Here is a 14829-nt window from a genome sequence, read left to right on the forward strand (position 1 = left end):
AAAACCATAATAAAATTATTGATTAAAGTGGTACATAAACCGATCAACTTTTTTGAGGAATTCCTTCTAATTTAATATTGGTAGATTGTCTGACCGATAAGGTCAAGTTGATCTCTGGTTTCTAGAGTGGGTTGTTGAGTTCAGCAGTGAGCTTTCAAATTGATTTGCATAAATTTGCTAAAACTGAAGTGATAAATCATTTCAAAGAATAGTTGGTAGCACTTCTAAGTGTTTACGTAATGGATGGACTAGCTTCAAGTGAAGTTTACAGTTTAACATATTCATTGACTAATTTACTTGTGTGTGTCAAAGTTGCCAATTAAATAGCTTAACAGTCGATGAACTGCAAGTTTCATATAATTGGATGACAACGAAGTAGAAATTTTTTTTTTCCTTCAAGTAATTGTTCACCAAGTTTCTAATTGAACTGAAATCTAGAGTTACAGAATTGAGCTCCTTGTGTGTGTGTGGGCGTGCATGAATCTCCCTGGTGTGGAATTCCAAGCTTGCTTGATTAACTTGAATCTAGGATGACCTTATCAGATCAAGATTATGTTCTAGGATCAAAAGTACTTTGAAGCTGTTTTTTTTATGTTTCACTGTATATAGATGAAGTTGCATTGTGAATGACAAATCAAGTTCGGAGAAAGAGGGTTGAATACTTCAACTGGTGGGCAAGTCAAGAGGTTTGTGAAGAGACGAAGAGAAGAGCTCTGACTCGTTGACACTTCCAACATGATTAGTCTCTTTCAAAATAAAAAATCCATTCATTGACAACTTGCATGGTGGACAAAGCTTTTGCCAATGATTTTAGGTAGTTTTTACCGAAGGATCTGACGATGGGCAAAAGGTATTGTTGTTATGGTGTTTGATTCATACAGACATTTTTCCTTAATGCAGATTGAGTGCTCGGCACATCCCAACATTCTAAACAATCATCTAGTCGTGTTAAAATTATTTTAACGTCCTTGTTGAGCTGATAAAAAGTGAAAAAAGAGGGCCAAAAAATGGAAAGATAAAGAAAAGTTCATCACTTGCAAAAGTTACAAAAATACTTTCACTAACTTGTAAAAGTACAAAAATGCCTCCACGTATAGCCATGTGAAAGCTTTTGAAAAGTCAAATGTTTATTTCAACATGGGCCTGAGCAGCTGTAGCATCTCCTTGATATCATTCTTTATTGTGAATGGACATATCGTTCTTTATTGTGAATGAACAACTTTAATTGAGATTGGTGACTGGTGCAGAGGCAGTTGTTGAAGGCCCCTCACCGTTGTCAATTATCTGTGGGGAGGATGCGCAACTGAATCTTTTTCCTTCCACACTTGATTTCTATCCTCATAGTTGAATACGCAATGCTCATGTGGGAAGGTTCCAAACTTTACCCACCTGTTGCAATTGCAGAGTTGGAGCATAAATTCCTAATCAGCATAGATGACGAGCATGGCACATTTGAAATGCATGATCAAATACGAGACATGGGAAGAAATATTGTCCAACAGCAGACGCCAGTAGCAAGCAGGTTTTGGGAAAATAACAAAACATTACAAATGCTACAACGAAGAAAGGTAAGTATGAGCTTCTACACGTTCTTCATTTTCTCTTCTTTTGGTCTTTCTTTATGACAAATGCTGGTGGAAGTTGCATATGGTGGAGAAATGGAACTTAGTTGATCAGCTGTGCCAACTTAGACATGATAGTGGATTCTTGGCTACTAGCCTACTATTAAGAATGACGCCTGGATATGTTGCTTTATTTTGCATCTGGCCAAAATTTTGTTATTCCGCTTTAAGAAGCATAGCATAGCTGATCGAGCTAGCTAGATTGGTAAGCATGCACATCATAACTGATTAATTCATTGTTCGTGTGGTTGCCATTCAACACCATAACTGATTAGTTCATTGTTCGTGTGGTTGCCATTCCACATCTCCATTCTGTTATAGTCGTGTCCCCCAAAAAGAATGCTCAACAACAATAAAAGAGGGCAATCCACCACAAAACTGCTAAAAACAGAATCACAGGGCAGCGAGCAAAAGAACGAGTTTCCAACACCACTATTGCAGCAATATACGTCAAAACATATGCTAAATAATGCAGAAAAATAAGAGACCAATTTACGTGGAAAAACCCCCAATAATGGGGTAAAAAAACCACGGGCAAGAGAGACTTTCTATATATCAAGAAAGGGAGCCAAATACACGAACAACAATATCCCTACTGTTTTAAGAAAAACAGTGAACTCAAGAGAACAATAACACTCTCTTATGCGAATGAAAGAAAGAGCCCCAAAGATTCAAGAAAGAAATCACCCAATGAAGACTCCCTTCATTTTTCCTTCTTTGTCTTTCCTCTTTCTTCTTGGCGTGCCAATCGACCCACGCGCATTGCTTCTCCTCTTCTCTTCCTTGCCTTCCTCTTCTTCTTCTCATTCTCCTTCTCCTCCCGTATGCAGCCACAAGAGGTCCCTTCTCTTTTTCCCCAAAAGAGAACAACGAGAAAGAGAGATGTGAGAGGCGTCGTAAGAGGGAGGGGCACCATCGGGTGCCCTCTTTTTCACCCACCCGTCACTTAAGTGACGGGCCGGGTTGGGTCCTCTTTTGAGGCTGAACCCGACCCAACAAACTCCCCCTCCAGCCTCAAGAGAGGGATCATACCTACAAAATGAACAAAAATTAATACACTGCCTTAAAGGCAGTCATCCCAACTAAGTCTCTACACATGTCATGCTTTTCTTTAGGTAGAGACTTGGTCATCATATCTGCAGGATTCTTCTCTGTCTGTATCTTCTTTAACTGAATCAATTTTTGCTCAAGCACATCACGAATCCAATGATATCTGACATCAATGTGCTTAGTCCTTTAGTGGAACGCTAAATTCTTCGCCAAGTGTATAGCGCTTTGGCTATCACAATGCAACACATAGGTCTTCTGACTAAGGCCTATATCATGAAGAAAACTCTTCATCCACAACAACTCTTTACAAGCTTCAGTTGCTGCAATATATTCTGCCTCTGTAGTGGAAAGAGCAACACACTTCTGCAACCTGGACTGCCATGATACAGCTCCCCCTGCAAAAGTAAAAACATAACTAGAAAGAGACTTCCTAGAGTTCAAATCACCTGCCATGTCTGCATCAACAAATCCTTGTATCTCTGTTAGATTCACCAAAACATAAACAGTAAGTGGAAGTACTTTTCAGATACCTTAGGATCCACTTCACTGCTGCCCAATGCTCCTTGCCTGGATTTGACAAGAACCTGCTAACTACACCAACTGCATAAGCCAAGTCTGGGCGTGTGCAAACCATAGCATACATGAGACTCCCTACTGCGGAGGCATATGGAACATTCTCTATTCTTTCTTTCTCATTTGCTGAAGAAGGACATTGCTCATTTCCCAATTTAAAATGTGCTGCTAAAGGTGTACTTACAGTTTTAGCATCTTTCATGTTGAACTTGCTAAGCACCTTCTCAATGTATTTCTCTTGTAATAACCACAACTTCTTGGCCTTCCTATCACGAACAATCCTCATGCCTAACAATTGTTGTGCTGGCCCCAAGTCTTTCATATCAAAGAACTTGCCCATATTGATCTTCAATTGGCTAATCAATTGACAATCCTGTCCAACAATAAGCATGTCATCTACATATAACAACAAGATAATGAACCTACCTGATGAGAACTCTCTGATATAGACACAATGATCTACGACTAACCTGCGATACTTTTGATTTATCATAAATGCATCAAATTTCTTGTACCACTGTCTAGGTGCTTGTTTAAGTCCATACAAGTTCTTCTTCAACTTACAAACCATGTGTTTCTTCCTGGCAACCACAAAACCTTTTGGTTGTGTCATGTAGATTTCTTCCTCTAGATCTCCATGAAGAAAAGCAGTTTTTACATCTAACTGCTCCAACTCCAAGTCTAGACAAGCCACCAAACCAAGTATTACCCTGATAGATGACATTTTAACAACAGGAGAAAAAATTTCATCAAAATCAATACCTCTTTCCTGCTTGAAACCTTTCACCACTAACCGAACTTTGTATCTCAACTTGCCTTGACTTTCATTTTTAAGTTGTAGACCCACTTGTTCTGCAACACTTTCTTACCTTTTGGTAGCTCTACCAAATCAAAAGTGTGATTCTTGTATAAAGAATTCATCTCATCCTTCATAGCTTTAATCCATTCATCTTTATGCACATCATCTAGCACCTCTGCATAGCATTCTGGCTCTCCACTATCTGTAAACATAATATATTCATCAGTAGAATATCTAGTAGATGGTATACGTGTTCTTTTACCTCTACTCAACTCCTCAATTGGCTCTGAATGCGAAGGAAGCTCCCCCTCCAACTCATGCTCATAATCAGTTTGAGTCTCCATAGGACTGCCATCTGTATACTGCTCATCTGTCTCTCTTTCCTCTTCCTCTACATCTTCATCAGTCTCACAATGCTCAGATGAAAGTTCTTCAGGTTCTGCATAGGTTGGCTCATGAACACCATTAGCATTCACACCAGACTTCGTGTTTTCCATGACATCTTCAATAGTCTGATCCTCTCTGAAGACAACATCACGACTCATGTAGATTTTGTCATTCTTTGGATCCCATAACCTGTAACCAAATTCATCATCTGCATAACCAAGAAATATTAGAGGAATAGCTTTATCATCTAATTTGGTCATATGTTCTTTAGGTACATGCATAAACGCTTTGCAACCAAAAACTCTGAGGTGATCATACTTAACCTCTTCATCTGACCAAACTCTCTGTGGAATGTCTCCATCTAGAGGCACTGAAGGAGACCTGTTTATTAAATAAACTACAGTACGTATTGCTCTGCCCAAAAATACTTAGGCAACTTAGAGTTAGATAACAAACTTCTAACTCTCTCGATTATTGTTCTATTCATCCTTTCTGCAACTCCATTATGCTGTGGAGTATAAGGAACTGTCTTTTCATGTCTAATACCATGCTTTAGACAATAATCTCGTAAAGAAGATGCTATGTACTCACCACCATTATCTGTACGCAGTCTCTTCATCTTCTTACCAGTCTCGCGCTCAACCGCTGCATGAAAAGTCATGAAGATACTACTTACTTCACTTTTGCTTTTCATTGTAAAGGCCCACATCTTCCTAGATGCATCATCAATAAATGCAACAAAATAGGATGCTCCACCTTTACATGTCACATTTATATGTCCACATACATATGAATAAACTAAATCTAAAACATGTTTAGTTTTTGAAGAGCGCTTTTTCTGAAAGGAACTCGATGCAACTTACCAACCAAATAATGATCACATGGAGATATCTGTGCACCATCTGCCTTTGGTAAAAATTCTTCTTGGTGAGCAAGTCGATTCCTCTTTGACTCATGTGACCTAACCTCTTATGTTACAAATCTGACGAAGTACCACCAGTAACTGCATTGACATCTACACTACTGATTCGAGACTTCATCTCATACAAAGAGCCAAATCTATCACCTCTAGCCAACACTAGTGCCCCCTTGGTAAGTTTCCAACTTGTCTGACTAAACGAAGTACAATATCCATCTTCACTTAGTCTTCCTGCAGAAATCAAATTCATTCTCAAGTCTGGAACATGTCTCACATCTCTCAAAGTCAACTTGCATCCTGTGCTCGTCTGAATGCAAACATCTCATATCCCAACAATCTTCGAAGTGTCACTGTTGTCCATGTGAACTACTCCAAAATCACCTGCTCTGTAGGATAAGAATAACTCTCTACATGGCGTGGCATGATATGATGCCCCTGTATCTAAAATCCATGTAGAATCACCATTCTGAACTGTAAGACAATCATTTTTTTCAGATAAAAATAACATTACCTCATCATCTGAAGCAACTGCAGTGTACTCTTTTGGTTTCACATTCTCTTGAGTCTTCTTTTTTGCTCTTTTTCTTCTTTCAATTTCCTGCAATCAATCTTCTTATGCCCTGGAATACCATAGTGAAAACATTTACCTGTCATCTTAGGTCTTGATTTGGACCTAGAGTTTGACCTATCATGCCATTTGTTACGGTTCTTCTGTCTGCCCCTGTCTCCCATCACTAGCACTTGCGAGCTACCAGTACCAAGAGACTTTCTCCTTGTTTCTTCATTTAGAATGCTGCTGGTTACATGCTTCATCGTAAGCACACCATCTGGAGTGGAGTTGCTCAAAGAAACAATTAAAGTCTCCCAACTGTCGGGAAGAGAACTAAGCAACAAGAGTGCCTGTAACTCATCATCTAATATCATTTTCATGGCTGACAACTGATTGATTATGCTTTGCACTTCATTCAAATGCTCTGACACTGGTTTTTCGTCTCTAAGTTCCAAATTTACCAATTGCCTAATCAAGAAAGCCTTGTTCACAGCTGTTTTCCTCTCGTAAAGATCATGCAACTTCTGCCATAACGACTTCGCGCTCGTCTCTGCGGATACCAAATGAAAAACACAGTCATCTAACCATTGTCTGATGGTGCCAATGGTTTTCCTATCCAACAACTTCCATTTTTCATCTGTCATATTCGCTGGCTTCTGGTTCTCAATTGGTGCATATAAGTCTTTACAATACAGCAAATCTTTCATTTTTGATTTCCATATAGTCCAATTGTTCCCATTTAAAGAGACCATTCTAGTAGGGGTCGACTCCATCCTTTAATAAGAATGCACACAATCACCCTGGCGCTAACTTGGTGCTAACCTGGCTCTGATACCACTTTGTTATAGTCGTGTCCCCCAAAAAGAATGCTCAACAACAATAAAAGAGGGCAATCCACCATAAAACTGCTAAAAACGGAATCACAGGGCAGCGAACAAAAGAACGAGTTTCCAACACCACTATTGCAGCAATATACGTCAAAATGTATGTTAAATAATGCAGAAAAATAGGAGACCAATTTACGTGGAAAAAACTCCAATAATGGGGTAAAAAAACCACGGGCAAGAGAGACTTTCTATATATCAAGAAAGGAAGCCAAATACACGAGCAACAATATCCCTACTGTTTTAAGAAAAACAGTGAACTCAAGAGAACAATAACACTCTCTTATGTGAATGAAAGAAAGAGCCCCAAAGATTCAAGAAAGAAATCACCCAATGAAGACTCCCTTCATTTTTCCTTCTTTGTCTTTCCTCTTTCTTCTTGGCGTGCCAATCGACCCACGCGCCTTGCTTCTCCTCTTCTCTTCCTTGCCTTCCTCTTCTTCTTCTCCTTCTCCTTCTCCTCCCGTATGCAGCCACAAGAGGTCCCTTCTCTTTTTCCCCAAAAGAGAACAACGAGAAAGAGAGATGTGAGAGGCGTCGTAAGAGGGAGGGGCACCATCGGGTGCCCTCTCCTTCACCCGTCCGTCACTTAAGTGACAGGCCAGGTCGGGTCCTCTTTTGAGGCTGGACCCGACCCAACACATTCAGCTTCTCTAGCATCCTCCTCAACCTTATAATTATGTTGTCTTAGCTTCTCGAAATTATCCTCTGAAAACTTGTTACTGGAAGGCTCAAACCTCCAACTTCTAATTTTACATTTTCTTGAGCATAACCATGTGGAACTGAAAAATTGTAGTCTCTGATAGCTGATCTCCTATTGCTTATGACAGTTTGCATAAAGCTATAAATCTAAATTCTGTCTTCTTTTGAAAGAAAGCTTTAGCAGAAGTCATAAGGCATCACTTCTAGTGCTTTGATGTTTTCATTTTATCAAGGAGCTCATTTTTCTTCTTTCTTTCTGGTGATCTTTCCTATCTCAGGGAACAAAGAAGGTTGAAGCCATTATTTTCCACCGTCACGACGGGCAGCATAATATTCCACCTTTGAACACGATGTCTTTTAGAAACATGGATGAGCTGAGAATACTTGATACAAGCTGCATCAGGATGGAGGGCTCGTATAAGGATCTATCCAAATCGTTGAAGTTCCTGAGGTGGTGGCAGTGTACATTGAAATCATTGCCGATCATCGACTTCGATGTCATGAACATTGTAGTGATCGACCTGACAGAGAGCATCATAGAGGAGTTTCTAGGTCCAAGTGTGACTAACACGTGGTTTTTTTGTCTCCTTCACTCCCAAGAGAAGAACTACTCGCAGACGTTCAGCCAATTGAAAGTCCTTATTCTCAAGAATTGCAAGAACCTCAAGAGCACCCTCGATTTAGGCTGATTCCAAACACAACCAAATTGGTATTTGAAGGATGCACCAAGTTCACGAATCGATTGGTGATCTCCAAAGTTTGGTGTGCTTGAACTTGGGAGACGGTCATTCTCTAAAGAAAATACCTGATAGCATCTGTCGGCTAAGTTCTTTGGAGAAGCTCGTCCTGAGGGGGTGTTGGTCACTAGGGGAACTCCCAAAAGAGATTGGAAGGTTGACATCTTTAAAGTTGCTCCAATTAGGCCGAGGGTATATGCAAAGACTTCCAGAGTCTGTTGGCCGGTTGACAAACCTGCAGGAGATGGAAGTCATCTTTTGCACGGACTTGAAGACCATCCCAGACATTTCAAAGTTGCAAGCCCTGCGACGTTTACGCCTGAGCGGATGCTTCCAGCTGATGGATGTTCCTGGCCTTAGCAAACTGAGATGCCTAGAGTCCCTGCTACTCAACGGCTGTGAAGCACTAAGGCACATGAGTGACATGATGAAGGTAACTTCTTACACATTTATATATCAGTATCGTTTTCATATACTTCTTGTCGGCCTGCATTCTGTTTTATCGATCACAATAAAGTAGAGTAAAAGGTAATTTTTTTTTTCTCTGGGTTCATCTTATTAATACCTAGCAAAGCATAGGAATATGAGTGTTAACTGGGGTGCATTGTTTAGGTAACTTTTCATATGCTACCGTCTGCGCGCCTCGTCTGATGGCTTTGAAGTGCTGAGCATGGAGTTGGTTTTGGGACTAAAGTTGGCCCACTGCCTATTTACTAAGTAGGCCTGGCAATGGGGGCAAAGATTAAGAGCAAGGTTAAGAAAATTCTGACATCATGACTGAATCTATTAAATTATATTAAAATTATATGATCTAAATAAATAATCAAAGTGTGATCAAAGCAAAAAAGTAATTTTAGTTCTTTTCCAATGTCAACAAAAAGATATTTTTTTTAACTTGAGTGAGCCCGGTATGGGCCGGGTCTGGGTCAAGAATTTTCGATATCGGGCCCAACATGAGTGAGCCTAGCCTGGCCCAAGTTCTTAACGGGTCGGGCCCGGTTATGACTTCTATAGCCCGGCCCGGCCCGACGGCCCGTTAGGTCAAGAGATTCACCTATTCGCATTTTCTGCCGGCTGCACCTTCTTTCTTTCCCCTATTCGCATTTTCCGTTGATTGAGGGAGGCAGAGACAAGGAGAGATGAAGACGACCGTGTGCCACCGCCACCACCGCGTCTCCGCTCCACAACTGGGCCACCGTCGCCCTTTCGCGGCTCCGCCACTCCACCGTCGCCCGGATTGCTTTGATAAACCGCCTGAGGCGGCAGCGACCCAATTTTCTTCTAGAATCTTGGGTTTACTATCTTACCTGGTGAAATATCTACTCGATCCTGTCCATTAAATGTTTATATTTCATTTGCAATCGATTTCAATGTTAGTTCTCATCATTTGGAGGCGGATTGGAGCTTGGAAGTGCCATTACTACTGAGAATAGTGGCGCAACGCAGGATTTCGTAGGACTCCAGAGCTCAACTAGTCCATCCTTGGGGGCTCGGATTCTTCTCAGGCTTGGGGCGTCCCATCCTGTAGCTGTTGTCGTGATCTGGACCAATTTTGAGGATTTTTGGGTGTCTCCTTGATTTTATAAAAAACTGGAAGCGAGGAGGGCTCAGACGGACTCAGAAACCCCTGCGACAGGTGGATTCAGCTCAGAACCCGTCTTCTTCCAGGATCAACGTGTGGGGTCTAAACCTCACGGAATTAGCTCAAACTTGGAGCGTTCTAGCCCCTGAGCGTGCTCGAGCTGCTGACCAATACCCAGGAATTTAGGAGGCTTCTGTGGATTTCTCCAGAATTTTGAACGCCGCTCACCCTGTCAGGCCAGAGTCTTCCCTGCGCCTGAGAACCGACAGAGGAAGAGCCTCTTTACTTCCCCGATTTCGAGACCGATTTTGGGGGAAGCACCTACCTTGGTGATTTCCCTTACTCTAATCTCTGTGGCATTACTCTCCTATTACGTGAATGATTTGGTGCTGTGTCTTGGTGAGGTCGAGCGGAGCCATCATCTGCTTCCCAAAAGTTGTACCCAGCTGAACAAGGAGAAGAAGGAAGAACTAGAGCATCGGGAGGAGTGACCGCCTGCACTGACCGGCGACCGCTTCAGGCCCGACGGGCCAGCCTATCCAGTACCCGGCCTGGCCCGGCAAACGAGCCGGGTTGGGCCTGATTTTGGGTGGACAGGCCCGGTACCCGGCCCAGCAATATTATGGGTCGAGCCCGAGCTTCAGGCCCGACGTGCCAACCCAGGCCAAGGAAAACCTGGCCGGGCCGGCCCGGCCCAGCCCGATACCCACCCCTAAGTACATGTAAACAGAACTCCGAAATTATTAGGGCCGCGTGGCCCGTAATCATGGGCATGACCTGCCAACTTCTTAACAAAAGTAGGGTGTCCAAGCCTGGGCATCATGCTGGCCCGACATCCAAAACTCAGGCTCGGTTTCACCCTGATTAAATTAAAAATATATTTTTAACATAAAATAATATATAAACATAATTAATTGTTATAAAATATTATAATTATATATAAAAATTAATAAAAAATATTTAAAATTTTATTGGACCCACCTGGTCTTATCGGTCCGACCTGGGTTATCGGGCTATAGCAGAATGCACTTTTTTCAGACCTAGGCCCGGGCTCGAGTCGAACCATGTACGGGGTACCCCATGGTAACCCGGCATGGGCACCTTACCTGTAGGACTCTATTTTGCCTTTAAATGTCTGTTAGACTAGATTGACAATCACCTTATGAGCCTCTGTATGCTCGCCTGCTATATTTATTAAGTGTCCTAAATAAGAGTTTTCGTCTCTAGACCCAACCGCTTAAACTGCTTTGTAGGTCGGTTCGCTTCTATTGTCTACACGTACCTTGGCTTTTATATGTGTTCATATCAAATATATATATATATATATATATATATATATATATATATATATATATATATATATATATATTATATTAAATGTGCATGTATATAGTCTATATCTAAACTTATTTTAAATGTGCACATACCAGGAGGCCAAGTTCGAACATTCCGAATACCTCAGCGTTCCTGGACAGTCGATTGATTCTTCCTCCAAATCCATAGGCAGACTAAGGACATGGTCGGTGACGGTATCTTTTGCTCTCCCCAATTTGCCCTGCCTAGACAACAGTGGAGTTGTTGTTGAGGGCCGGGTACCATGGTCTTATAGAGTAGAGTAACCCGTAGAGTAACCCAGGTTAAGGGCGAGAGGCATAATAATTCTAGGATAATCTAACCGGAAGAGGTGATATGGATCTTCTATAGTGGAGCATTCATCCCTCGAAAGTTGGAGGCTGATAAAGGGAAAGCAGTCATGGAAAAAGATGGAAAGGGATACCGAAGGATCGACGTCACATTTGAAGCAGAAAGCGACGTCACATTCGAGTTGGAAAATGACTTCCAACATACCCGTTTCCGTATCGTGTCTATCGACTTGCATAGACGACGATGAGATCCATGCGGTTTAAATTTGGTTATGCATATGTCGAGTGCATCGGTGGCAACCTTTGACTGGTTCGCTGTTTGATGGGTAGTTGTAAATTAAGGACAATATGTGTATTTTTAAATTTGGTTATGCATATGTCGAGTGCATCGGTGGCAACCTTTGACTGGTTTGCTTTTTGATGGGTAGTTGTAAATTAAGGACAATATGTGTCTCAATATCAGCCTTATTTTTCATTTAGAATTCAATCAAAAAATTTATTTTTAAAATAAATATCGGACTTGAAGCGTGGATTGGTCACCTGATACGCATCGACTTATATTGGCTTGTGTAAACCACTCTAAGGAAAAAGTTTTAAACAATATTTGTATTAAATATTGTTATGTATTTTTTTAAAATTGCTATTAAAATTAATAACTTAACTATATATGTTAGTTGTTAAAATTAAAAAACTTAAAACATATTGAATCATATAAGGTAAACAACATATCTGTCTAAAACAAAAAAAAAATAAAGATAAATAACAAAACAAATTAAAACTATTAGAAACATATGAATATTTCCGAATACTTATATTAATTGTAACTAATGAGTTTCAACCGAACCAAATATCAGTGATTTAAATCTTCAAAGTAATAGGACTTGTAAACATTGATGATTTAAACTATCCTTCAAACGGGGCACTATGTGATATAGAAAGATTTTAATGACATCGAGAAACTCTTTAAAAATTAGGCCTGGGCATCGGGTCGGGCCGGGCTGCCGCCTGCCCGGCCTGATCGGGCCCAGGCCGTTTACATTAAAAAATTAATTTAAATTTTTTTTTTTTAAAGAGATCGGACCAAAGCGTCGGCAAATAGGGGGGTGCCATCTCCGCTGGTTCTCCTCTTCCAGGGAGAGGAAGAGGAGTAGGAGGAGGAAGAAGAAGGCGATTTCGCTCTCTGGTTGAAAATGAGACAACAGAAGCGAACGTCTGTGAGCAGGAGGAGTGGCAGAAACGGAACCGGGCGGTCGTCGCCATCTTCACTTCCATCGCGCAACTTTCTTGGTCTTCTTCCCTTCTCTTTTCCTTAATAAGAACAGAAAGAATGCCCAACATCGTTTCTGTCAATTATGCCGCAAGCCCTTCCCTTCGCCTGGCCCCCTTTCCCTCCCCCTTTGTGGTTGAGAGCGAGAGAAGGCGCGGCCGTGCGGGGGGCGAACAGACACCTTTATAATTAAAAATTTAAATTTTTGATTGTAAATGGGCCGGCCCGGACCGATGCGCACCCTTACTTGTAAACCTTGATTATTTAAATTATAAACATGGTGGGTATTGGATGGATGGATGGATGGATGGTTGCTGCATGATGGACGGAGGGGACGATGACATCATATATTCCCCTCCATCCCCATATAAATGGTGGGTATTGGATGGATGGATGGATGGCTGCGGCACGATGGACAGAGGGGACGATGACGGGCATATATTCCCCTCCATCCCCCACTTACCATCATCCTCCCCTCCTTTTTTCATACCGCTACGCATTTCCCCGTACTCTCATCCTCCATCAGATGCACATACATGCCTCCATCCCATCCATGCATGCAGCGTGTGACTCGTTCCCTTGCCACTGTGGGCCCCACTCCTTCCCCCTGCCCGGATGATTGTCCACTTCCTAAGGGCTCGTTTGATGTACAGGAAGAATTTAACGTGGTAAATTTACCATGGTAAATTTTTTTGAAAAAATTTACAGGATGAAATTTCTCCCTCTTCCAATCTGAGGCCTTGTTTGATGCACAGGAAGAATTTAACGTGGTAAATTTAACCCTGTTTAATGCACATGAAAAATTTAACGTGGTAAGTTTAACCTTGTTTGATGCACAAGAAGAAATTTATGTGTTTCTTGTGCATGAGAATGACTTGTAGTCACCAGAAGTATTCTATTAAAATGCTTAATTGTTAGTAAGTGATGCCACTGCATGAGAATGTCTTGTAGTCGCCAGAAATGATGAATATGTCTTATTCTTGCACTGTGGATAGCGAGATGAGGATTGGTGCATACTAAAGGTTTTGTAGCAGTTTCTAATCCAATTCACAACAAGGGTATTCCGTCAAGCAGTACAAGTTTGACTTTGCCTTGTGTTGCAGAACTGCTTCTTATGTTGCAATATTACATAGTAAGATCAAAATCATCCTCCTGCTTTTGTTATACAGATGGGCATGAAAATGGGTCAGATAAATGCTTGGAAATGCCATTTTAAGGTTACACCCCCAAATCCCCTTGCATTTAGCTATGCTGAAACTGACCCTTTGGTACCCTTGTCTACAACATCCGTCGAAACATAAACCATCTTTAATTTGCTGAAACTGACCCTTCAGGCATTTCATCAAACAAGTGTTCTGCACTTCGGACTTCATCACCACCAACTTCATCCTGTTTCCCATTCAGAACTCCCATCCGCCATTGAGGCTGTCGTTCAGCAACTCCCCGCTCCCTCCTCATCCTGTTTCCTTCCACAACTTCCCCCTCCTCATCCTGTTTTCTCTCCACAACTTCCCCAACCAACTGCTCCCCACATCCCGTCCTCTGCCTCGCCTGCTCCGAATCCGGGTGCCACAGCTGGTTGCAACATAAACTGTGGAACAGAGGGCCAACGAGAACTGCATGTAATCAATTGAGAACGCACCACAGAGGGCCAGCCAGAACTGCATGTAATCAATTGAGAACGCACCACAGAGGGCCAGCCAGAACTGCATGTAATAACTATGCATCGGTAATTTTGAAACATACTGAAAGGATAAAAGAAGAGCAGACACAAATTCTAAAACGATGAACCAAGGGATGCCAAAAAAAATAATTTATTGCAGATTTGACAAAACTGACTTCTCAATCTTGGCACCACGAACTTCATCGACGTCATGGGGATCCCTTTCCTCCTCCGACCTCCCTCGCAAGTACCGGCCTCCCTCCAAAGCCCTAATATTCCTCGACTCGTTGTTTACCCTGACCTTCATTCTGTTGTGCCACTCAAGTCCTCCAATTCCCTTTCTTCGTCTCCCATCTCCGTTCTGGCCTCCTCTTTCTTCGCAAGCTCCTTTACCTCAAGAGCCTACGGTATAACTCCTCGGCGGCCATTGCGAAGAACCCCAATCTCTGCA

General features: G+C 41.8%; 2 protein-coding genes across 2 annotated transcripts; both read left to right on the forward strand.

Annotated features, from left to right (window-relative positions):
* The first annotated feature begins 1146 nt into the window (after positions 1–1146).
* On the forward strand, positions 1147–8175 carry LOC126410665 (disease resistance protein L6-like). The gene is made up of 2 exons (XM_050081123.1): positions 1147–1568; positions 7765–8175. The coding sequence occupies exons 1-2, from the start codon at positions 1356–1358 to the stop codon at positions 8173–8175; spliced, it is 624 nt and encodes a 207-aa protein (XP_049937080.1). The 5' UTR covers positions 1147–1355.
* A 31-nt stretch (positions 8176–8206) lies between these two features.
* Positions 8207–9801, forward strand: LOC126410666 (disease resistance protein RUN1-like). Its single transcript, XM_050081124.1, has 2 exons — positions 8207–8656; positions 9601–9801. The coding sequence occupies exons 1-2, from the start codon at positions 8207–8209 to the stop codon at positions 9799–9801; spliced, it is 651 nt and encodes a 216-aa protein (XP_049937081.1).
* The last annotated feature ends 5028 nt before the right edge of the window (positions 9802–14829 follow it).

The sequence above is a fragment of the Nymphaea colorata genome, chromosome 13, assembly GCF_008831285.2.
Source record: "Nymphaea colorata isolate Beijing-Zhang1983 chromosome 13, ASM883128v2, whole genome shotgun sequence".
Classification (NCBI taxonomy): domain Eukaryota; kingdom Viridiplantae; phylum Streptophyta; class Magnoliopsida; order Nymphaeales; family Nymphaeaceae; genus Nymphaea; species Nymphaea colorata.

What these genes read in the sequence shown, in the direction of transcription:
- LOC126410665 (XM_050081123.1), top strand. Translation starts at nt 1,356, where the DNA reads ATGCTCATGTGGGAAGGTTCCAAACTTTACCCACCTGTTGCAATTGCA. An exon ending in AAATGCTACAACGAAGAAAG is followed by an intron (nt 1,569 to 7,764) that starts GTAAGTATGAGC and finishes TTCCTATCTCAG; the next exon opens with GGAACAAAGAAGGTTGAAGC.
- LOC126410666 (XM_050081124.1), top strand. Translation starts at nt 8,207, where the DNA reads ATGCACCAAGTTCACGAATCGATTGGTGATCTCCAAAGTTTGGTGTGC. An exon ending in ACATGAGTGACATGATGAAG is followed by an intron (nt 8,657 to 9,600) that starts GTAACTTCTTAC and finishes TTTCAATGTTAG; the next exon opens with TTCTCATCATTTGGAGGCGG.